Below are 25062 nucleotides of genomic sequence, written 5' to 3'. Positions count from 1 at the left end.
CCGTAGCGGTTATATTTTTTTCTGTTAAGTTCTTTGATCCTCTGTTAAGTTGTCTCGATCCGATGTGAATGCACACGGATCGTGGTTTGATCTATGGCTGGGGAATTGCCACGTGGAAAGTGATTAATTGGAGATCATTCTCCAATTGCATGCTTTCGTTGTGGTTTCAGGGATGCCTGTGGTAATGATACGTGTCCAGACGGTTATAACCGTCTGGGTGGTGCACGACCATATTCTTTCTAGAAGATTACTGCTGTAATCTAGTGTGACACCTTACTGTGTGGACGCAGATGTATAAATCTCAAGTCTGGGCAAAATAATATCAAAGTTTGGATATTCGGGCGGAAGTATTGATCTTCAGGATTTTAATCCTTTGCTAATGCAAGAAGGCGCAAGGATTTTATGCTTTCCTTTGGGCGCGCGATTATAAATTGTTGATTACTTTCTCCCTTTTGTAAGACCAATGCGCGGCTGCGCAAGGTTAAAAGGTTGAAAGGCCAGTTTGTGGTATGGTCTCAAATCCTTTTTATGAGGTTTTCGAGACCTTACACCTTCAATGATTTTGATCCAAGAGATATTGGCATAATTTGTCCAAAGAGTGCCACTCCTTTAGACTTTGTACACACAAATTATATATTTATGCCTTTTGACATTGTTTTATACATCAACATAAGTTATTGAAAAATATTCTATTCATTATTAAAACATAATATTTCTATTATAATACATAAAAAAGAGATGTTACACAATTTTAAATAATGAGTAGTGTACTTTGATAAATAATTTCAAATACTATTGTTAGTACATGTTATTTAACAATTATAGTTAATGAAATGACAGGACGCGTGATGCCGTGATATATTGGTTGTCTTTTGGTCGATGAATTATGCTCCCATTATAACGATTAGATTTTCTTAGGCATAATTGGTATTTGAATATTGAAATACATATATGTTGTCAAAATATTCACTTTGTTTATTATATTATAAGACTATTAAATGTAAACATGGTTGTAAAACAAGGTCTCCAAGACCGAATACTTTCCAAGTAATCGCTCTAAGGTAGGTTATCAGACGACTTTCTTCAACTTCGCTTAATTACTCGTAATCGATCAAATGTGGTCAACCTCTGTCAAAATCAGATTTGATAGGACAACTCGGGGCGAGTTTGACTTTAAAAAAATAAAACATAATTTCTATACCAATTATATTAAATAATGAATATTATTTTCATTTATTTTATTACAAATATTTGTAAATTTATATTATTTGACATATATTTAATTTCTGAAAACTAATTTATTTATAATTTAACATGTTCGTGTACTCTCTGAGTATTCTCCTAAGCCGAATACTCTCAACTCCCCGGTCGATCGACTAGAGAGCATCTAGCGACTTTTACAACCATGAATGGAAATAACATTATATAATTTTACTTTGATTTCAATTATATTGATATTATATTCTTATTGCCAAATAGTAAGGGTGCAAACAAGCCGAGCCCGAGCTCGATTAACTTACGGAAGCTCGAGCTTGGCTCGTTCGTAATTTCTCAAGCTCGAGCTTGAGCTCGGCTCGTTAATCATATATAATTAATATATCAAATAAAAATAATAGACTCGTTTAGTATCGTGAGCTTGATAAGTAAAGCTAGAGCGCGTTTACTAAACAATTTTAAATAAGCTGTAAATGTTATTAAATATTAATAAAAACTATTAATATACTAATGATCGACGAGCCTGACGAGCTTCACATGCTAGAATCGAGCTCGGGCTTTATAATTAAACGAGCATAATTTTAGGCTTAAGTTTGGCTCGAGCTCAATAAGACTCGGCTTGTTTCGAGTTTTTTCTCGAGCCGATCTAAAGTCTGCTCGACTTGTTTGCACTGTTACCACTTACCAAATAGACAGCCAAACATTGAAGGTTTTTTCTTTCCATTCTTCATCTCACACCATCATAATGTTAAAAGTATAATTCATAGAAAGAAAATAACACAACGAATACATATAGACATATCTTCAAATTTTACTCACTAGAATATTCATCAATCTCCGGTCATCATTACTATCAAATATATCATTCAATTGTTGGCAATGGCATTGATCATAAAATGAATACATGTGAGCAAGTTGAGGATTAGGATCAAATAAAATACAAAGGATACTAATTGTAAGTAGGGTACAAAGACTTCTAAAAAAAAACCCATTACAAAAAAAAAAAAAAAAATTAAACATCCACCACCACCCAAAAACCTAAACTCCCACCCCCCAACCCAGGGCGGACTCAGGATTTTATTTCAATGGGGTCCATTTTCGGGTCGGTCCTTGTTCGGGTCGAGTTAAAGTGAGGTTTGAACTAGATTTTAAAAAAAAATAAGAAAAAAATGCTTATCAAGAATCGAACCCATGACCTCTTGGTGGAAAAGAGGAAGATTTACCACTACACCAGCTTTCTTTTTATTTCTATGGTGTTCACCTGATTGTATTTATGGGGTCCATATACAATTTAATATACCGAATATACTATTTTTTTTAAAAAGATTGGGGTCCGGGGACCCCGGTGGCACCAATGTGGGTCCGCCCCTGTTTTTGGGGGTGCGGGGTTAGGTTTTTTTAGGTTTTTGGGGGGGGGGAGGGGGTGGGGGTTAGGTTTTTTTGGGTTTTTTTTGTGAGGTATAGTTTTTTTTTTTTTTTTTTTTTGCCCGGGGGGGGGGGGGGGTTGGGGTGGGGGAGGGGGGTTTAGGTTTTTAGGTGGTGGTGGGGTGGGGGTGAGTGTTTAGGTTTTGGGTGGTGATGTAGTGGGTTTAATTTTATGTTATTGGACACTTGTCACTCTATAAATCTTTCTTACACTTTTTACAATTAGGAGCATTTGTAGAATAACTTGACCCAACAAATTGAAAATAAAACACATAAATTACACACCATTATAGATTTCACTAATCACTTATTAATCTTCTATATAATCACACAGTTATTATTATAATTTTGAATTATATCAACGATATCATAAAAAGGTGTAAAAAATATAGAATGTTTAATATTGTCCCTAAAAGAGTAAACATGCAGTCGTCATCACTTTCAAGTTTTTAAGCATGAAAATTGAAAACTGTTTTGTTCTATAATAAAAGAAAAAGTAAAATGTAACGGTGAAACGAGAAACAAAACAACATTGGATTAGGATAAGGTATAATAAATGTTCCCATGAGCAATATGCCAATATCTCTATAAGTGGCCCAAATTTGGTCATCTCTACTCTAGTCCATATATATACACATGCAAACTACAACCACAAAATGCAACTTCCAACATATCCACCATACATATATATCGTGTAGGACCCGACCCGACACATCCCCTACAAACGAATATACTCAATTGATCTTTACCTACCAAACTATATAGCATCCTTTCTACATATATACAATATATATCTAAACTCATATCTCAAGAAGACTTTGTTAAGTTTGAAGAATATACATATCATGACCCAGCGTGTACCAAGCTGGGATTTGGAAGAAGTCAATCCAAATCACCACATTTTCAAGTAATTAATCTTCCTTTCTTTCTCTCATCACATTTATCTTTATGCATGTTTACATATGTGTATTCGTATGTTTTAACTTACCCTTTTATGGAACTTATGTTTTTTTTTTCCAACTAAAAACGTTAAATCAAAGCAAGTCAGCTGGTTTAGCCGATTTGTGATTTATTACGTTCACTTCTATGTTTGAAACAAGGTTTAATAGTTTAGTTCACGGTTCTAAACTTGAAACCAAGAAACCGGCGGAGTACTCTATTATTATTATTATTATTATTATTATTTTTTTTTTTCACTTTCTTTAGAAGAAGATGCATTTATACTTGTTTATAAGCTATGTGAATCGGTTTTAAAAAATTAATACAAACTAATGATTTAAAAAATAAATGAATAAAAAAATCGGTTTAAACCATCCAAAATGACTGTTTTGGACGGTTTGACGGGATGGTCAACCCAACAAACCTGATCAGTTTAGTTAGTCGTTTACTAAAAATTGTAGTTAATGATTCGACTCCTAACATCATATTCGAATTGAGATACAAGTATATAAGTCATATAGATGCATGTTTAGGGATCGTGTTTATGCATTTTTATTATTGATTTGACTTTTTTTTTTAAACAGTGACTCTTTTTTGTATTCGTATGTTATGAGATAAAACATTAAAGTAGACATAAAAGGTTTCATGCAATCATTGCGTTTTTATATAACTTTTTTTTAAATTTAATTTGTAGGTTAGATTATGAAGTGGCAGAATTAACATGGGAAAACGGTCAGCTTGCATTGCACGAACTAGGTTCCCGGCGCGTGCCTTCCAAATCCCAAACCACAACCTCATGGGACCAACCACGCGCCGCCGAGACACTGGAGGCTATAGTCAACCAAGCAACACTCCAACAACCGTGCTACAAAACCGACGTAGCGGTTAAAGACGTTGACGAGCTAGTCCCGTGGAGGCACCACCACAAGCCCACCATCGACGTCGGGAATTTAAACGAACCAACCACCGTGACTTCCGACGCACTAGTACCCAACTCCAACCATCGAACCGGTGAGGGATTGGCTCAAGCCCAACTGTCGGTTAAGAGGGTTCGTGATGCGGGTTGTTCGACACATGTTAGTTCATGTAGTGGAAACCCGTCCGCGTTTGTGGACCCACGGATGGCTCATGGTGGTGGGAATTTTGTAACACGTGATGTATACGAGCGTGATGTGGGTGGTCGACGATTAACGTCTACCTCAACAGGGTCACCCGAAATTACTAGCTCTGGTCGAGACTGCTCGAACTCAACATTTCTGGAGCACACCGCTTGTCACCATAGAACTCAGGTAATGACTTAACATTCGTATCTAAAATCCTTACAAATGTAAGGTTAGATAATATTAAAACGTAAAAAGTGCTATTAAAAAATAGAAGAAATAAAAAAAAAAAAAAAAAAGTTAACTTAAGCATTAAGTCAAATATGACTACGATTGAGCGGACGTGGAATATTCTTTATTGTCTTTTAACACGTGTCGTTAAGTAAAATAATTGGTTGATTTTTTTAATTATTCAGACAAAAGCAGCAAATGAAAAGACAAAATCTTCGATGGTAAATAAACGGCGGAGGACGGCGGCCATTCATAATCAATCCGAACGGGTATGCAACACGACATCCTCGTATATGTAATAATATAATATATTTTATATTATTTACCGTTTATTTCAATCAAATGCTTAATTCAGTTTATATGAAATATTGTCTATCACATTATACTCTAGTTTTATTTTTGGGTGGGATAAAGGTTAGTGACCATTAGGTCCTGAGTTCGATTCTCATAAGCGGGGTTTTCCCAAATTTGTTGGGTTTCCTCCTTAATTGGTAATGGATATGATCGGGTTGAAGCCCTGGTAGCACGATTGTACTCTAGTAGTCCGTCAGTGATCCAAATTTGCCGTTAAAAAAAATTTATATGAAATATTTATACCAACACGTTGCTTAACTATATATGTAATTTTGCACTATTAATTTATTAGAAAAGAAGGGACAAGATTAATCAGAAATTGAAGACGCTACAGAAGTTGGTACCGAACTCGAGCAAGGTATAACTGTATAAGTTAACTTGTACGTGTATATATTGATATATGCACAACTGTGAGAACTGTATAAACATATTGATGTTAACTTGTGTATTTGACTTTTTACAGACGGATAAAGCGTCAATGCTAGATGAAGTAATTGAGCACATAAAACAATTGCAAGTACAAGTTAATGCGGCGAATATGATGAATATGTCACCGATGATGATATCCATGGTAATGCAACAACAGCTACAGTTACAGAAGTCTATAATGAACTCGATGGGAATGGGAATGGGTATGGGGATGGGAATGGGAATGGGAGGCATGGACATGAATGCCAACATCCCACCTCGTTTTCACCCGTCCGCTTTCATGCATATGCCTTCGTGGAACAACAACACCAACGATCAAGTCAACGCCAATACCATGACCGGAAACCCCATGCCAGCTTTTCTAGCTTCCCGGTGTCAGGTAATACCATATGTTCATTTCACTTAATTGTTTTCGTAACATAAACATCATACCTTGAATTTTTTTAACTTAAAAAAAACTTGGTACACATTGTAGCTATTTATACCATATTGGGGATTTGTTGCTTTAATAACTTGTACATGACGCATCGAAATTTGTACTTTTCTTGCAGCCACAAAACATGGATTCTTATAGTAGGATGGCTGCTTTGTATCAACAGATGCAAAATCAACCTTGTGGCCCATTTCCAAAGAACTAAGGTGGTGCTAAGAAATAAAGTGATTTAGTCATCATAATGTTTAGATATATATAAACAGTTTTGTTGATGTATTCCTCCTTTTAGAAAACTATATCTTGTGTATAAAATATCCGGAGGTGATCTATACACCTCCATAATATGTGTGGTGTGATATGATTTTGGTGATGTAACTAAATATCCTTTTAACTTTATAACATCCATGAGTGTGGTTTATGGTTGGTTATTTTGGTTGTGTTGAGATAGCTTAAGAACACACGATAGTTACCTTTTTGTATATATCGTTGATGCATCTTTGGGTCAATATTTCTCGTTCAATTGTAACTTGTTGATCATAATTAAGTAAATAATTAAGTTATTCGAATGCTTAGGAAGTTTTGTCTTCCAATGTTGATGAATGAAAATAACTCTTGATGATCATTTTTTTAGGAAGGAGATAGTAGGCGGTTGGGGCCGCATCAGGTTGAAGTCCCCAAGCCCTAGCGGCTTAGACTTCAACTTTATTTAAAGTTTTCAATAAGAATTCATAAGTTAAACATATAGAGCAACATACTTTTTAACCGCGGGTTGCAATTCCACATACATACATCTTATTCCATGAATTTGTCTTCTCATAAGTTTGATCATGCCCCATACAACTATATGGTGTGATTTCGCACTGTGGCATCAAAAAGGGTTGGGCGATGTTACCTATGCTTATCTCTAAGCCTGACAAAGTTGTTAAGTCGAGTTGTGTCAGCTAACGAATCAAACAATCTCGAGCTATGATAAGTCGTATCAGGGAAATGTAGGTGAGGTGGGGGAAGGTACAGGAGGAATTCCATCGACGTGGGGGCAACATGTGTTGTCGATGAGTAATAAAAAAAAGGAAATGGACTGTATCACCCTCAACTATGCAAAATTGGCCAATATCACGCTCAACTATGCAAAATTGGCCAATATCACGCTCAACTTTCACTTTGGCTCCCACCACCCCCAACTGGACACTTGGGTTGCTGTGTCACCCCGTCATTAACCAGACCCTAACCAAGTTAGTTTTTTTTGCTGACATGGTTAATATATGTGATGTGGCAAGGTGACGTGGCTTTTTTTAATCTAATTTAAAAAAAATAATCAGATTATAAAGCTCACCCTCTCTCTCTCTCTAAAATCACTTTTTCCCTCTCTCTTCCTCTCTTCTCTCTCTTACTCCCTTCACTGATACGGAATGAAGATCTAACCAATGAACTGCTGCAATTCTTGATGAATATCCAAACTACAAAAAACCCCTAAAATTCAATAGATCTGGGGTTAAACGCCTTCAAATCTGAGCCCTAACAAAATTATTTTAAGTGTTTCTTCGATGAACCTTCGGTAATGGTGATGATGATTGGAGTGATGACCGGATAAGAAGTATCGTCGGAGATGGAGTGCAGGATGGTTCGTTGATGAAGATGATGATCGGATGTTGGTGGTTGATTGGTGAACGGAAGGTGCTGATGATGCAGGTTTATCGGAGGTGGCACAGGGAGTGACCGGAGAACAAGAGACAGCCGGAGACGATAATGAGTGATGAACTGTGTTAAGAGTGCCGATGATGATGATACGAACGGAATGATGATGGAACGACGTGCAAATTGATGAACTAGGAAGACGGTGCTTGATGTCGGTTGTCAAATATGAGAAGCAGTTGTTGTATGATGATGACTAGTGGTGGTTAACTGTGATGTTACAGGTTCCGGATAGATGGTGATGGTGTCGTGATGGAGGAGGTACGGTGGACGGAGTGCAAGGTGACTGTATTGTATTTTATGAAGGGTGAGTCCACGTAGATTAAAAAAAAGCAACGTCACCTTGCCACATCACATATATTAACCATGTTAGCAAAAAAAACTAACTTAGTTAGTGTCTGGTTAACGACGGGGTGACACAGCAACCCAAGTGTCCAGTTGGGGGTGGTGGGAGCCAAAGTGAAAGTTAAGCGTGATATTGGCCAATTTTGCATAGTTGAGGGTGATACAGTCCATTTCCCCTAAAAAAAATAACAAGGTAAAGCAAAATGATTAGTTTGAATATAAATTCATAATTTAAAAAAGAGATTAAACCACATCTAGGCTTTGCGCCCGCCAAAAGCTCCAATGAAAAGAGTTCAGCACCCCAACATGGCACTGCTTATACACCCAGACCTTCTCCCGCAACACATACTCTAAGTTGATATACTTGTCCCTTAGCACTACCCCTGATCTCCCACAACACATACTCTAAGTTGATGTACTCGTCCCTTAGCACTACCCTTGATAAATGTTTGTCGTCATCACTCAACATGCAGTTGAGTAATCACTATCACTACCAACACCTACTAGTCGCCGTTGGAATCACCTCTACTGTCAGCATCGCTACCACAAATGCCATCACCACTATTGTTGCCGCGTGGGGGCAATTGTGTAGGTGAGGTGGGGACTTTTGATTGGTGGGTGTAGTTTAGGTTTGTTTTGATTGGTTGATGTTTATTATTATCTATTTTAAATGTTTTTTCTCTCCCATGCCATGTCCCACCCAGTGCTTTTTTCTCCACGTCACAATGCTGACTTGGTTACCACATAGCGTTTCACACCCATTCTTCATACCCTCCCACCGTGTGGTCTAAAGCACATATGACACTTGGATTTCATGTCATTCTATCATCATTTAGTTGTTTTGGTTGACCCGGCCCAATTTGATCTGATCCATTTTTCCCCGCTAATGGAAAGTTCTGGATCTGTGAGCGAGGTGCCGGCCTATATGAACTCGTTCCAAGTTACCTAATATTTAACTCATTGTGCCGGCCTATATATGGGCTTGAGTTCCCTATCTTTGGCCCAAATATTTGTCAAAACATTTTGAATGTTAAGAGGCTAAGAGCAATACATGTCACTTATACCCAAATATGAAATACCACATATTATATTTTTAATTAAGGGATTTTCAATTAATTAATTTATGCATACATAGATCAAAAAACATCTTTAATATTTATATTTCTCTCTTTTAATCTTTACCTTTTCTTTTATCATGTGTTCTAATATCTTTTAGAAGTGTTTATACAACATTTTACATCATTTTTTTTCCTTCAAGTGATGGTTGCATATATTTATTCATATTGTCATCCTTTTAGCATGAGCTCTTGTTTTTTTTCTTCTAAAACAGATATGGAAAACCAAATCAAAGCTAACTAAAAACAAATACTTCCCCAGTTATAAAATTTCAACATATGTCTTCATAAGAACATATAATAACTTATTATTATTTTATTACGTTTCCCAAAAACTATAGATAAACGAAACATATCATCAATCAATTAAAATCAACAATTTAAATCCATAAATAAAACTTAATATCATATGAAGACAAACTCATATTTTAGGGTTGTTCTAAAATAATGAGATTAATAGCTGGTATGTCTGTACTTTACAATGAAGATGACACAAAATTTTATAAACCTAAAATCTCCCTCCTTCCCTGTACCTTCCATTTGTCAAGTTCTTCCCCCTTCTGTCTCTCTATGTGTGTGTATATATATAAAATACATACATATATAATAATACTACATATCTACCAACTCTCTCTATATGCATATAAATCTCCATTAATCTCCTTTTAATTCAAACAAAAACCAAACCCTCTAAAAACCCTTTTCATATATTCTCATCACCAATATGGCCATATCTCCAAGAAAGCTAAGAAACGATGTGTATTCATACTCATACCAAAATGACTCAAACACCCCTTTGGTCATCTCAGTTCTTGCTTCATTAATGGAAAGAACTTTGGTTAGAAATCAAAGAATTGGTAGAAAGTGCGGTTCCACCATGTCGAAGACTCGGATATTTGATTGCCATGAAACACCGGACATGACAATAAAATCGTATCTTGAACGGATTTTTAAGTACACGAAAGCTGGACCGTCGGTGTATGTTGTCGCGTATGTGTATATCGACAGGTTTTGTCAATCGCAACCGGAGTTTAGAATTACCAGCCGGAATGTTCATAGGCTTCTTATTACGACTATAATGGTGGCTTCTAAATATGTTGAAGACATGTAAGTTTTTGGTTTTATTCTTTTCAACAAATAAATAAAACAAATACTTAATAGAAAATAAAATTTTATTCTTTTTAATATCTTTTTTAAAATTCATTTCGACTTATTTTCAACAATTTTATTAATTGGGATTATATTCTTTCTTAAATATATTAACGAATATTTTACTTAATTGATATAAAATCGAATCTCTATTTTCTAAATGAAAAATAATTGATGTAACCAATATTTTACTTAATTCAATTTTAAAAAACTACTTAAATGTTGTATTAATATATTTGAAGTTAAAGAATTACAAAAGCTATAGCTTTAAGAGAAAATTAGTGGCATTTACGTGGGGTACAAGTGATGATTGTTCTAATTATTGTTGTGATGTATATCTTATTGCAGGAACTATAGAAATTCATATTTTGCAAAAGTTGGTGGAATAACAACAAAAGAAATGAATAGTTTGGAGTTTGATTTTCTGTTCTTGATGAATTTTAAAATGCATGTAAATTTGAGTGTTTTTGAGAGCTATTGTTGTCATTTAGAAAGAGAAGTAAGCATAGGTGGTGGTTACTATATTGAAAAAACTTTACGATGTGCTGAAGAAATTAAATCTCGGCAAATAGAAGAGAGAGTCACCAGAATTACTTTGTAATCAAATTAGCTTCTTTTTTCTATTTTTATGTAGTGTATATAATATATGTGTATAAAAGTAGCAAGCAAGAAAATCATGGGTGTTTATTTTTTATTTTTATGTAGTGTATATAATATATTTGTATAAAAGTAGCTAGCAAGAAAATCATGGGTGTTTATTTTTTTATTTGTATCTTGCTTAAAGTTGAGTTTACTTGAGATTTACTACGAAATTGATGTTTTCGAATGTTTGAAAACTGGCTTGAGATTTGTTCCTTTAGCATGATGATTGATGGCTATTTAACAGGTGGATTATGAAAACGATTATATATGTAAGAGGAGAATAGATATATTTTATTAAAAACTTGTTGACAATCTATTTAACTTTAATAATTGCACTTAAGATAACATGGATGTATTAGGTTCAACATCAGGACTATCATCTATGTCTAGGCAAGTTTGGCTCAAACCAGTTTAATTCAATTCACAATCAGTGGCGAAGGTTAACCCAAATAACGAGGGGTCGAAAACATATATACCCAAAAATTTCTATAGAACCGAGGGGGGGGGGGGTCAAAAACGTATATACCAAAAAATTTCTATACGAAAGCTACATATATAACACTCACTGAACAAAAAGTTCGGGGGGTCGGGCGCCCCCCAGCCACCTTCTAAGCTACGCCGACGTCCATAATCTCCTCACCTCACCATGACAACTAGGTATGACAATAAAACACGAAAACACGTATTAATAACCTTAGTCTCATACCTGATTGTAAAATTATGTGCATCAAACCAATATCCATTGAGTGGGTATATCCATTAGACTTTTTAAGAATAAGGGTGGGCGGGGTACCCACCGAAAACCATTCGGGTACCCCTCTTGCCGATTAGTGATGGTGCCGCCAACTCCTGCGGTGAGGTAGAGAGAGGCAACAAACCGGTGGGGAGCTGCCGAAGAGAGGGGGAGGAGAGAGAGAGGAGAGAGGGGACCAATCAAAAGTTTCCTTTTTTTTAAAAAAAAAAAAAAAACCAATTCACCTAAGAGGGGAGTGCCGCCATCAATTTAGGATGTTAGGGGAGTTTAAGAGGGGAGTTGACGTGGCACACGAGGATTGGTTGGGCGTAAGAGAGGGGACTCACCTCTTAGGTGAGCACCCCTTACACCCTAATATATCAATTGGGATTTTCAAGTTATTCCTTTTTTCGTTTTAATTTATAACAACTGTATGCGTTACAATTACAATAGCTTAAACATGATAAATTATCACCATAACATATTAGAAATCTCTAGAATATGTAAACTTCACAATTATATAAATCTTAAAAGATAACTTCGTAATTTGATGCATACAAATATAAATAATATCATCATAGTGTTGGATCAGTTCTGTTTAAACATAATGGAAAACATGAATAATACCTGTTACAGCAGACAGGCCAGCAGAGAATCCAGTCAGAGATGCAGCCATTGAGTTCGACATGATTGTCAGGATGATCTGGTTCCTCCTTAGGGTGTAAGTTATGATGGTGATGAAAACCGAAGTAGGGTAATTTCGGTTATGGGGAGAGAGCCGATTTGTTTGATGTTATGAGGGTTGTGATTGTGTAATGTGTGTAACTGTGTAACCCTTTAACTCTCTAATAAGCCCCTTATTTATACACCCAAGAGGAAACCCAATTAGTTAATAAGGGTAATATGGTCCATCAACAATTACCAACTAATTATTAATAGGTTAATAAATATATTTTGATCTAATATAATATAAATGATTATATAGGCTATAAGATTAAATATTACATTTATATATTTAATCTCACATTCTCCCACTTAGCCAAGTAATCATTTATCATGAGTATTAGGTAAGCCTGGCCAGGAGTTAACACTCATTTTAGCTTTAAACCAAGAACTATAGCAGAGAAATACAGCCGTTGAATCATCATTCGACTCAGGACCCCCATTAGTCATACTATAGCCTCAATTTAAAACCTAATAGTTACGATCAAAATATGTATAAGCCCTTTAGCGTCTGATTTGTATTTATATTTGTCTATATGTCATTACACCGGCAGAACATATGTTAGAGACATACAAAATCAAACTGAGGAAATTTTATTAATTAAAACATAAGCTAGTACAATATGCCATTAAACAAGGTCTTTAGTAAGTCCCATATTCGATACATGTTCTTCGAAAACTTTAGGTGGGAGACCTTTAGTCATCGGATCCGCTAGCATATCTTTAGTACTAATATACTCAATACAAAGATTATTTTCCTCAACACGTTCACGTACGAACAAGTACTTTGTATCGAGATATAAACCAGCTCCAGTCGAACTGTTACTGTTCGAGAAACTAACGGCAGCTGAGTTATCACAGTAAAGCTTCAATGGTCTAGTAATGGAATTAACAATTTTGAGTCCAGTGATCAGATTTCTAAGCAACATTCCATGACAGGTTGCGTTGTAAACAGCAATGTATTCTGCCATCATTGTGGAAGTTGTAGTTAACTGTTGTTTATGACTCTTCCATGAGATGGGTCCGCCTGCTAACATAAAGATGTAGCCCGAAGTGGATTTCTTGTCATCTTTGCACTTGGCAAAGTCAGAATCAGAATAACCTACCACTTCTAAGTGATCACTTCTTCTATAAGTCAGTTTATAGTCTTTCGTCCCTTGCAGATATCTGAGGACCTTCTTAGCTGCTTTCCAGTGATCTAGGCCAGGATTAGTCTGATAACGGCCTAGCATTCCAGCAATATAAGCGATATCTGGGCGAGTACAGACTTGAGCATACATCAGGCTCCCGACTACTGACGCGTAAGGTATCTGGCTCATTTGCTCCTTTTCAACCTCTGTTGTCGGACATTGGAATGAACCGAAAACATCTCCCTTAACTACTGGAGCGACGGAGGGTTTGCACTGTTGCATGTTGTAACGTGTAAGGACACGATCTATGTAAGTCTTTTGAGACAATCCTAAGATCCCTTTGTGTCTATCTCGGTGAATTTCGATGCCAATGACGTAAGAAGCATCTCCGAGATCCTTCATGTCGAAGTTATGCGAGAGTAACCGCTTCGACTCATGCAACATGTCTAAACTATTACTTGCCAATAGAATGTCATCTACGTAAAGGACAAGTATAGTAAAGTTACTCCCACTCATCTTGAGGTAGGTGCATTGATCCACTTGATTCTTCATAAAACCTTGCCTCTTCATGACTTCATCAAACTTGAGATACCATTGACGTGATGCTTGTTTTAACCCATAAATGGATTTCTTCAACTTACAGACTAGATGCTCCTGACCTTCAGGTTTAAAGCCTTCAGGTTGTTTCATGTAAACATCTTCGTCTAAGTCTCCGTTAAGGAAAGCAGTTTTGACGTCCATCTGATGCAGCTCTAAATCAAAATGAGCTACTAGGGCCATGACGATCCTTAATGAATCTTTACGAGAGACAGGTGAAAACGTCTCTTGATAATCAATTCCCTCTTTCTGAGTGTAGCCCTTTGCAACCAATCTCGCTTTATAGCGTTCAACGTTCCCATTCGGATCCAGTTTTGTTTTGAACACCCATTTACAACCTACAGGTTTTACACCGTTGGGTAATTCTACCAAATCCCAAACGTCATTTTTCTTCATGGATTCAAGCTCATCAATCATTGCTTTGTTCCATTCAGAAGACTGATCACTGCTAATGGCTTCATTATAAGAGATAGGATCATTGAGCTTTCCAGCATCCATTTCAGTCAGGTAGGTAATATAATCATCCCAATTAGTAGGCCGTTTTTGCCTAGATGACCTCCTGAGCTGATTTTCGGGTTGAGCGTTGTCTTGGTTTTGAGCGTTTGATGTGCCTTCGTTATGAGGTATAATGAGTTCTGGTTGTGGAGTTGGAGTTTGTGCAGTGGCTTCAGGAGCAGTTGCATGGGGTACAAGAGGAGTAAACAGAGTAATGGTAAGCGACGAGTCTCTCCCCCCCGCGTCTTGTACTTCTTGCAATTCTTCATAAGGGTTAGTACTGCTCCCACTGACCTTGAAATCCTCCAGGAACGCAGCACGCTTGGTTTCAACAATACGGGTGACATGGGAAGGACAATAGAAACGATAACCCTTTGAATGATCGGGATACCCGATAAAGAAACAGGTAACTGTTTTAGGGTCAAGTTTCCTTAGGAAAGGATTATATAATTTTGCTTCAGCAATGCAGCCCCATACTTTCATATATTTAAGACTCGGTTTCCTTCCTGTCCAAAGTTCATAAGGAGTTTTAGGGACAGACTTAGAAGGAACTCTATTGAGTATATGAACAGCTGCTTTTAACGCTTCAGTCCAGAGGAATAATGGTAAATTAGTGTTGGCTAACATACTGCGCACCATGTTCATAAGGGTACGATTTCTTCGTTCAGCGACACCATTCTGCTGAGGTGTACCAGGCATGGTGTATTGGTTCACAATCCCCTGTCCCTTACAAAACTCATAAAATGGACCAGGAGCTTGACCCACATCAGTATGTCTTCCATAATATTCACCGCCTCTGTCTGATCTCACAACTTTAATCTGACGATCTAATTGCTTTTCAACTTCAGCTTTATAATCTTTAAAAGTTGTAAGAGATTCAGACTTTTCCTTTATAAGATACAAGTACATGTAACGAGAATAATCATCAATGAAAGTGATAAATGAAGTATGTCCTGTGATGCCAGCGATTTGATAGGGACCACTAATGTCAGTGTGAATGAGTTCTAATAAATTAGAGCTCCTAGTGGCACCTTTCTTATTCGCTGATGTCATTTTGCCTTTAAGACATTTGACACATGTTCCAAAATCGGTGAAATCGAGAGGAGGTAAGACTTCATCCTTTACGAGACGATTTAATCGTTCTCTTGAGATGTGGCCTAAACGTTGATGCCACAACATAGATGAAGTCTCTAAGTCTCGAATTTGTTTCTTTTCCATCTTTGTGAGTGATTCATTAATATTATATGACAACAAAGATTTGGAAAAATTATCATCGAGTTCTAATCTATAGAGACCACCATCCAGAATGCCAGTACCATAAACAACGGAATCATAGAGAATAGAGAGTTTGCGATGACCATGAGAAACGACAAAACCGTCCATGTCTAACTTTGGTCCTGATACAAGGTTCCGAGTTACCTCAGGAACATATAAGGTATCATAAAGTTTAATACATAAACCAGTTTTCAAAAATAATTGTAATGTTCCTATGGCCTTCACTTCTAATTCCCGATCATCCCCAACTTTAAGTGTTCTTTGGTTTCTTCCCAGCTTCCGGATTGTAAGGAATCCCTGAAGTGAATTGGTTACAGGAACCATAGAACCAGAATCAAACCACCAAGAATTAGCAGGAACATTTAAATTAAAGGACTCAAGTATCATGAAAAAATCGTTACCTTTCTTAGCCAGCCACTCCTTAAAGTCAGGGCATTCCTTTTGCTTATGTCCTGTTTTCTTACAGAACTTGCAATAGGGTTTGCCTAAGGAGTTCTTAGAGCTGGAAGGTGCACCTGTATTAGGATTTGGATTTGGCTTTTGAACCTTAGAAGCATCCTTTCTATGATAAGAGTTCTTCCTCTTCTTTGAGCTGGAAGTGGTGAAGTTAGCAACATCAGTAGTGCGATCCATCTTCATACGCTCTTCCTCCTGCACGCACATAGCGATCAGCTCACTCATCGTCCATTTGTCCTTCTGAGTGTTGTAATTGATCTTGAAAGCTTCATAGGACGAAGGAAGCGAAGTGATGATGAAGTGAACGAGAAAACCATCACTGATTTCCATCTCTAGGCCCTTCAGCTTATTGGCCATATCATGCATCATCATGATGTGTTCGCGAATGCCGCTCCTCCCATCATATTTAGTTGTCACCAGCTTGAGGATAAGAGTGCTAGCGTGTGCTTTTGATGTTCCCTTGAATTGATCCTCCACAGAAGCCAGATAGGTTTTAGCATTTTCAGAATCAGGAATGGCCCCTCTGATTGAGTTATGAATAGACTGCTTCATGAACATGAGAGACATGCGGTTACACCTAGTCCATTTATCATGGACTATCTGCTCAGCAGCAGTACTGGTGGCGGTAAGGTCCGCTGGCTTATTCTCTCTTAGAGCATAATCAAAGTCTAGCAATCCTAGAGTAAGCATGAGGGCATCCTTCCATTCAGCAAAGTTATCACCAGTCAAAGGTGGAATCCCGCAATTGGGTGCTGGTAGTGGAAATAAGATGAGCAAGTTATGATACAAAAGAAGAAATCCTAATGTGATCTAATGGGCTTGTTACACTAAGGCAGGCATAAATAATGACCATTATAATTATGAAGCTGTGATAATGTCTATTACTAACATCAAAATAATAGACTTAGTAAAAATTCTACTTAAACGAAGACAAATCAGCTTTGGCCAGAAGTGTAATCATTTAAGTATGTGTGCAAAGCAATCGTGACAAATCAGCTTTGGCCAGAAATGAGACAATCACTTTAGTTATGCACTTGTCAAGCATGCTAAACATAAATGAATTAAATCAGCTTTGGCCAGAATTAAGACATTTCAGGTTTGTAATGCATACTTAACATAGCCTTTTATAATACTTGAACAATAAATAGATGTATTAAATCAGCTTTGGCCAGAAGTAATACATCAGAAGCTCATCCAAGTTAAGCTATTTTGGTTTTGTAAAAAATTATCTGATTCTGATTAATGAATTAAGTATTGACAAAACCAAGTATTTAATAGCAAACCACCTGTTAGCGCGGATCGAGTCATGGTCTCGAGTCGCAACCTTAGTCTCGAGTCGCAACCTTAGTCTCGAGTCGCAATCTTAGTCTCGAGTTGTGCTGTTATGGTTTCGAGTCGCAACCTTAGTCTCGACTAATCACGTTATGGTTGCGAGTCGCAACCTTAGTTTCGACTAATCACGTTATGGTTGCGAGTCGCAACCTCATGGTTGCGATAAATCACGTTATGGTTGCGAGTCGCAACCTTATGGTTGCGAGTAGCAACCTCATGGTTGCGAGTAGCAACCTCATGGTTGCGAGTCGCAACCTCATGGTTGCGAGTAGCAACCTCATGGTTGCGAGTAGCAACCTCGTTAACAGCTGTTTTGTGATAATAACTGAAAGCTCGAAATTTAAGGGATTGTGGGATAATGTTTCCTGTTTTAATGCTGATCTAATCTTATCAAAATATTTCGAAAATAATAACTGATATCTCTTTAACAGTTTTCGGAATTTTATTAGATAAAAATAAGATCAAAAACAGGAAAAACACCCACTAATCTAAATTATATTCCAAAATTTATGGAATTTTTCGAATTTCCTTAGAACATTATGATGAACCCTAACAAAATAAGAACATAATCTGGAAATCCGAAACCTGATTTTAATGGTTTTGTAAGGGATTTCGTGATAATAAGTTTAATCTTTATAATTTCGAGTCGGTTTATCAATTAACAGTTTCCGAAAACAGGGATTTCGGTCACAAACAACCCGAAAATAGTTTTTGATTTTAAGGTTTAAAAACTTCCGTTTTCCAGATTTTGATCCAAGAATAATGGATACGAAAACAGAACTGGTTTATCAACATATGCTCTGATACCACATGTTGGATCAGTTCTGTTTAAACATAATGGAAAACATGAATAATACCTGTTACAGCAGACAGGCCAGCAGAGAATCCAGTCAGAGATGCAGCCATTGAGTTCGACATGATTGTCAGGATGATCTGGTTCCTCCTTAGGGTGTAAGTTATGATGGTGATGAAAACCGAAGTAGGGTAATTTCGGTTATGGGGAGAGAGCCGATTTGTTTGATGTTATGAGGGTTGTGATTGTGTAATGTGTGTAACTGTGTAACCCTTTAACTCTCTAATAAGCCCCTTATTTATACACCCAAGAGGAAACCCAATTAGTTAATAAGGGTAATATGGTCCATCAACAATTACCAACTAATTATTAATAGGTTAATAAATATATTTTGATCTAATATAATATAAATGATTATATAGGCTATAAGATTAAATATTACATTTATATATTTAATCTCACACATAGAAATCTCTAGAATATGTAAACTTCACAATTATATAAATCTTAAAAGATAACTTCGTAATTTGATGCATACAAATATAAATAATATCATCAAAATTCATGTCATAAAGGAAAAGTTCTTTTTCCTACAATGAAACTAGTATGAAATTACTAGAGAAAGTTCAAGGGAAATGAAAATAGAAATTAAAAATTTTCAGATAATCTGGTTGGGTAAAACCTAATCTCAAAACTGTTCCATATCTATGAAATATTTTTGTTTTCCAATTCCATACCCCAATACACATCCTAGATATTTCGATATTCTCATCGAACTTGGATTTTTTTTTCATCCTTAATGAAAACAACTTACATAGACAATCTATATATATATAAATGAGATGGATTTGGGCTATGTGTCCTTTGTCTTTGGCCATCTAGGCTGATGTGGCAATTTGGTTTAGGAGGGAAATCCCAATTTGCTTTGTACAATCACGATTCCAAGGAAAAAAGACGGGATCCGAATTGAGTTGGGTCGGGTTTTTTGAATTCGGGTCATAGTATATATTTCCTTTTTTTTCTCATTCTTCTTGCACACACTTTACAAACCCTAAAAAACTAAGTTGCATCCTCTCTCCTATCACCACCACCAAGATCCTCAATTCTAAACCATAGCCAAACCTCTGCAACATCATCTTCTTCACACAAATCAATCATATTAACCAATCAAAGGTATGTTTCTATGTTTTTGATTTTATTGTTTCTGATTTCTTTGTTTTACGATTGTAATCTACACAATCGATCCTAAATCTGCTTTATTTATGTTATTCAATTCTATAGAAACTTGATTTTATAAAGATTGTGTCGAATGCTATTAACTTCTTCTTTGTCCTAAATTTTGTAGATCTGATCATAAAAATTGAAAGTATGTTGTTTTAATTTGTTGTTTATCTATTGTGTATCTTTAATCAAGCGATTGAACATTTATCTTTTTGTTTATTTGCAAACAAAATCAAGATCAGAGGTTTTATTATCATCATCTACATTTATCAAAGTTGCTGATTTTTGTTGATTTTGTTTTTCATGTGGAACCCTAAATCTTGGATAAAATCGGACTCCGATCATTCGTGAAACAACAGAGGTTAGTTAAATGTTATAGTTGTTTTCTTTTTTTTTTTTAAGTTTGTGTAGGTTTGATTTTATCCTTTCTGTTCCGTATTTTTTTTCAAAAATTAATAACATATGTTCTGAATGTTTTATGGTTTGTTTTTCTCATGGTAAACCCTCAATCTTTTGTGACAATTGGACTCGAATTGTTCGTCGACCAAAACAGGTTAGTTCAGTTTTGTTGGTGTTGTTTGTTTTTTGATATGTATAGTCTTTCTTTTTTATTTTTGTCTTTAGGCGTTAATTTGAAATTTTATGTGATTATCTTTTGAAATTCTTATGGTTTGTTTTGTGAGTTATAATTTTTTGTATTTAGTTATAATTTTTGAATTTAATTAGTTTTTAATTCTTTAAATATGTCTTTAATTTCTTTTTAAATCTGTTTTTGTTTCTATAAATAGATTAGTGTTGTTAAAGATGATTTTTGTATTCGAAATTATGATTCGGTTTCTGTAAATAGACTTTGTTTCTATAAATAGATTACCGTTATATTTTTTTAAACAATTGTTACTTCCATTGCAGTTATGAATCATGAAAACAACGCTCCTTCGTTGTTAAAGTTGATTGAGGACTATGATCCTATATTTTTCGAATTGTTCGTCGACCAAAAACAGGTTAGTTTAGTTTTGTTGTTGTTGTTTGTTTTTTTTTATATGTATAGTCTTTTTTTTTATTTTTTTCTTTAGGTGTTAATTTGAAATTTTATGTGATTATCTTTTGAAGTTCTTATGGTTTGTTTTGTGAGTTATAATTTTTTGTATTTAGTTATAATTTTTGTATTTAGTTAATTGTTAATTCTTTAAAGATGTCTTTAATTTCTTTTTAAAGTTGTTTTTGTTTCTATAAATAGATTAGTGTTGTTAAAGATGATTTTTGTATTCGAAATTATGATTCGGTTTATGTAAATAGACTTTGTTTCTATAAATAGATTACCGTTATATTTTTTTTTAAAACAGTGGTTACTTCCATTGCAGTTATGGATCATGAAAACAACGCTCCTTCGTTATTAATGTTGATTGGGGACTATGATTCTATATTTTTGGTATGTTTCTTAAGTTTTCAGTTTTGTGCACACAATAAGTTATTGCAACTTATATGTTTTTTTTTTTGTTTCGATTGATAGGAAATACCGTATGATTTTGCAACCTTATTGTGGGGAGAACAACTTCCATATGTTAATGTCTTAAAATTATTGATGATGATTTAACGTGAGTCATTTAGTTATAATTTTTGTATTTAGTTAGTTGTTAATTCTTTAAAGATGCCTTTAATTTCATTTTTAAAGTTGTTTTTGTTTCTATAAACAGATTATTGTTGTCAAAGAAGATTTTTGTATTCGGAATTATGATTCGGTTTCTGTAAATAGACTTTGTTTCTATAAATAGATTACCATTATATATTTTTTAAAACAGTGGTTACTTACTTTGTAGTTATGGATCCTAAAAACATCTCTCATTCGTTGTTAAAGGTGATTGAGGAATATGATCCTATATTTTTCGTATGTTTCCTTAGTGATTTGATTTTTAAATTTTAAATTTTGAAGTCAATCATTATTTTAAATTTAAATTTTGAAGTAAACCATTATTGTGTTTGATTTTAGATTTTTAATTTCGAAGTCAATCATTATTTTAAATTTAAATTTGAAAGTTTTCTATTAATGTGTTTCATTTTTAATTTCGAATCTGTAAATTGAATTTAAATTTGAAAGGTTAGACTTTCCTAATAAGTTTGCTTGATTTACGGGATTGGATATTAGTGATTTGATTTTTAGATTTTAAATTTTACATTTTCAAGTCAATCATTATTTTAAATTTAAATTTTGAAGTAAACCATTATTGTGTTTGAATTTAAATTTTGAATGCTTTGAAATCTTGATGATTTTTATGAGATGCTTTGACTATATTATTTGTAATTTTAGGGATGCTTCGAGTCTTCGACTATTATTTTTGTACTCGAGTTGCATATCTAATTCAAATTGTGTTTTGTATTTTTAGGTGAAGAGCTTCTTTCAGACTCCTTCCCCTACAAGGAACTCTTGAATGAGATCCTATGAGAAGTTGAAGGAAAGGTATATCTTGCACCGTTCTTTATCTGTATCTATATATCTATATATATCTTAAATGGGATCCTATGGGAAATTGATCTCTATTCGATTCACTGATGTATATTTTTCTCCTCACCATTTTGTTCCGTTAATCAACTCATGTGTGCTCTTATGTTTGATACCCGTTCTTAATCCAGTGATTAATATCCGCTTGGGTAACCCAATCTGAGTGTGATTTTTTTCGTTAACGATTCAGGTAAACTTTCCCGATTTGGGTTTTCTGCAAGCCTAATCATCTAAATTAATTTGTTATTTTTATGGTTTACCATTGCATAAGTTAGTATAATTTGTTGACAAAGTTTTGTTTTGGGGGATAGTAGTCATAAATTGAGTAATATTCAAGGTTTATGTGTTTTTATTTTGATTCATTAGGTGTTTATTTTGGATGGTTCGGGGTTTTTTGCTGCAACTATGTTGGACAGAGATATGCTTGCTATGGCTGGAAACAACATTGTTGTGCTTGATTTTAAATTTTAAATTTTGAAGTCAATCATCATTTTAAATTTAAATTTGAAGGAAACCATTTTTGTGCTTGATTTTAATTTTCAATTTCGAAGTCAGTTATTATTTTAAATTTAAATTTGAAAGTTTGCCATTAATATGTTTGATTTTAAATTTCGAATCTGTAAATTGAATTTAAATTTGAAAGGTTAGACTTTTAAATAAGTTTGCTTGATTTATGGGATTGGATATTAGTGATTTGATTTTCAGATTTTAAATTTTAATTTTTGAAGCCAAGCATTATTTTAAATTTAAATTTTGAAGTAAACCATTATTGTGTTTGATTTTAAATTTTGAATGCTTTGAAATCTTGATGTTTTTTTATGAGATGCTTTGACTATATTATTTGTAATTTTAGGAATGCTTCGAGTCTTCGACTATTGTTTTTGTACTCGAGTTGCATATCTAATTCAAACTGTGTTTTGTAATTTTTGGTGATAAACTTCTTTCAGACTCCTTCCCTTACAAGGAACTCTTGAATGAGATCCTATGAGAAGTTGAAGGAAAGGTATATCTTGCACATTTTTTATCTATATCTATATATTTATATATCTATATATCTTGAATAGGATTTTATGGGAAATTGATCTCTATTCGATTAACTGATGTATATTCTTTTCCTCATCCAGTGATTAATATCCGCTTGAGTAACCCAATCTGAGCCTGATTTTTTTCGTTAACAATTCAGGTAAACTTTCCCGATTTGGGTTTTCTGCAAGGCTAATCATCTAAATTAATTTGTTATTTTTATGGTTTACCATTGCATAAGTTAGTATAATTTGTTGACAAAGTTTTGTTTTGTGGGATAGTAGTCATAAATTGAGTAATATTCAAGGTTTATGTGTTTTTATTTTGGATGGTCCGGAGTTTTTGGATGGTCCGGAGTTTTTGGCTGCAACTATGTTGGACAGAGATATGCTTGCTATGGCTGGAAATTGGTACCATATCGGTTGGTTTTGCTTGGCAAGGTTAGATTTTCCTAATAAGTTTGCTTGATTTACGAGATTAGATATTAGTGATTTGATTTTCAGATTTTAAATTTTAAATTTTGAACTCAATCATTATTTTAATTTTTTAGCTAGTAGTTTGATTGACTCGGTTGTTAGATTTGTGACGATGCATCAGACAAACAACATTGGAATAAGATACAGCCTTGAGCCTTGGCAAGTTAACACATTAGTTAGGGTTATGAAGTTTTTCATGGCACCGACACATTATTGAGCAGTAGCGCATCAGGTTAGTGATATTAGACTTTGTGTCTTGAGAAATTTTGTATATTGATTGATGTTTGAAATTGATTGTGAGGTCTTTGATTATGCATTGTATTGCTGATTGATATATGAGATTTTCTTGATTGGCATAAGGTATTAGATAAGATGTGTTTGAAGTTGTGAAGATGAATAAGTGAGACGTGTGTAGCAGATATTAGTGAGTGCACAACACATTAGTTAGGGTTTTGAATTATTGATACAGGTTAGTGATGTTAGAGATTATGTTTTGAGAAAGTGTGTAGATTTATTGATGTCTGTGTTTGATTGTGACACCTTTGATTGCGCATGAAATTGCTGGTTATATGAGATTTTGTTGATTGTAGACAAATAAGTTTGAACAGAGCTTATTAGATTCACATTTAAGTATAAAAAATGAGAGATTGTTATAAACTGAATTATATACTGAAAGGAAAAGGGAAAAAAAACAATTTAACACAAAGAAAATGAGAGAGAGAGAGTTGCCACATTTTTTAAAACCAAAAATATAAGGTAACCATGCTTCTAAAATCTACTATACTTTTTAATAACATTTGGTGGAAAATGGACTATGTTGGGTAGGTAGTCAAATATGGTTTTTAGGGTCAAAACCGCTCTGTTGGGTTGACTCAGGACACTTTTATGAAAAACTTTATGTTTTTGACCTTAATAAACCATTTTTGTAGATGACCAGTGTATATCTCTACTTGAGGAATTCTCGAAATATCCAGAGCCGATTGTTTCATAGAGCTGTGAAGTTGCTCTAAACATACTGGATTTTGAACGATCCGGCAAACCATTCGAGGTACTTGGAAGATTAAGTTTCGCTCATTTTATACAAAAAATGTATCGTGTTAAGAGCGATTAGTTTAATCTATGTTTTCTGCAGTACATCTTTATGTAGGCACCTCAATTGCAGGAGGCAGCATGATGGTTTCACTTTGTTGTGTGTTTTGTTACCTTTGAGTACTAAATGGCATACATTTGGATAGAGTTTTG

At 34.7% G+C, this 25062-nt stretch overlaps 2 protein-coding genes and 2 long non-coding RNA genes across 4 annotated transcripts; all 4 read left to right on the top strand.

Moving 5' to 3' along the window:
• The first annotated feature begins 3349 nt into the window (after positions 1–3349).
• On the top strand, positions 3350–6522 carry LOC110937798 (transcription factor UNE10). The gene is made up of 6 exons (XM_022180250.2): positions 3350–3547; positions 4274–4868; positions 5096–5179; positions 5557–5622; positions 5728–6072; positions 6245–6522. Exons 1-6 carry the CDS (start codon positions 3486–3488, stop codon positions 6329–6331), a joined length of 1239 nt encoding a protein of 412 aa, XP_022035942.1. The 5' UTR covers positions 3350–3485; the 3' UTR covers positions 6332–6522.
• Positions 6523–9893: 3371 nt separating this feature from the next.
• On the top strand, positions 9894–11121 carry LOC110935240 (cyclin-U2-1). The gene is made up of 2 exons (XM_022177723.2): positions 9894–10385; positions 10776–11121. The coding sequence occupies exons 1-2, from the start codon at positions 10003–10005 to the stop codon at positions 11026–11028; spliced, it is 636 nt and encodes a 211-aa protein (XP_022033415.1). The 5' UTR covers positions 9894–10002; the 3' UTR covers positions 11029–11121.
• A 9645-nt stretch (positions 11122–20766) lies between these two features.
• LOC110935239 lies at positions 20767–21417 on the top strand. Its single transcript, XR_002588978.2, has 3 exons — positions 20767–20825; positions 21186–21253; positions 21335–21417. It is a non-coding gene; the product is annotated as an uncharacterized LOC110935239 (long non-coding RNA).
• A 2516-nt stretch (positions 21418–23933) lies between these two features.
• LOC110935238 lies at positions 23934–25062 on the top strand. Its single transcript, XR_002588977.2, has 3 exons — positions 23934–24052; positions 24750–24868; positions 24953–25062. It is a non-coding gene; the product is annotated as an uncharacterized LOC110935238 (long non-coding RNA).

Source organism: Helianthus annuus, chromosome 4 (assembly GCF_002127325.2).
Source record: "Helianthus annuus cultivar XRQ/B chromosome 4, HanXRQr2.0-SUNRISE, whole genome shotgun sequence".
Taxonomy (NCBI): Eukaryota; Viridiplantae; Streptophyta; class Magnoliopsida; order Asterales; family Asteraceae; genus Helianthus; species Helianthus annuus.
This window is presented reverse-complemented; position numbering and strand designations above follow the sequence as displayed.

Excerpts from the sequence above, each read along its gene's own strand:
- LOC110937798 (XM_022180250.2), top strand. The coding sequence starts at position 3,486 with ATGACCCAGCGTGTACCAAGCTGGGATTTGGAAGAAGTCAATCCAAAT. Across the intron at positions 3,548-4,273 it reads CCAAATCACCACATTTTCAA|GTTAGATTATGAAGTGGCAG; the intron begins GTAATTAATCTT and ends TTTAATTTGTAG. Across the intron at positions 5,623-5,727 it reads TGGTACCGAACTCGAGCAAG|ACGGATAAAGCGTCAATGCT; the intron begins GTATAACTGTAT and ends GACTTTTTACAG.
- LOC110935240 (XM_022177723.2), top strand. The coding sequence starts at position 10,003 with ATGGCCATATCTCCAAGAAAGCTAAGAAACGATGTGTATTCATACTCA. Across the intron at positions 10,386-10,775 it reads TCTAAATATGTTGAAGACAT|GAACTATAGAAATTCATATT; the intron begins GTAAGTTTTTGG and ends ATCTTATTGCAG.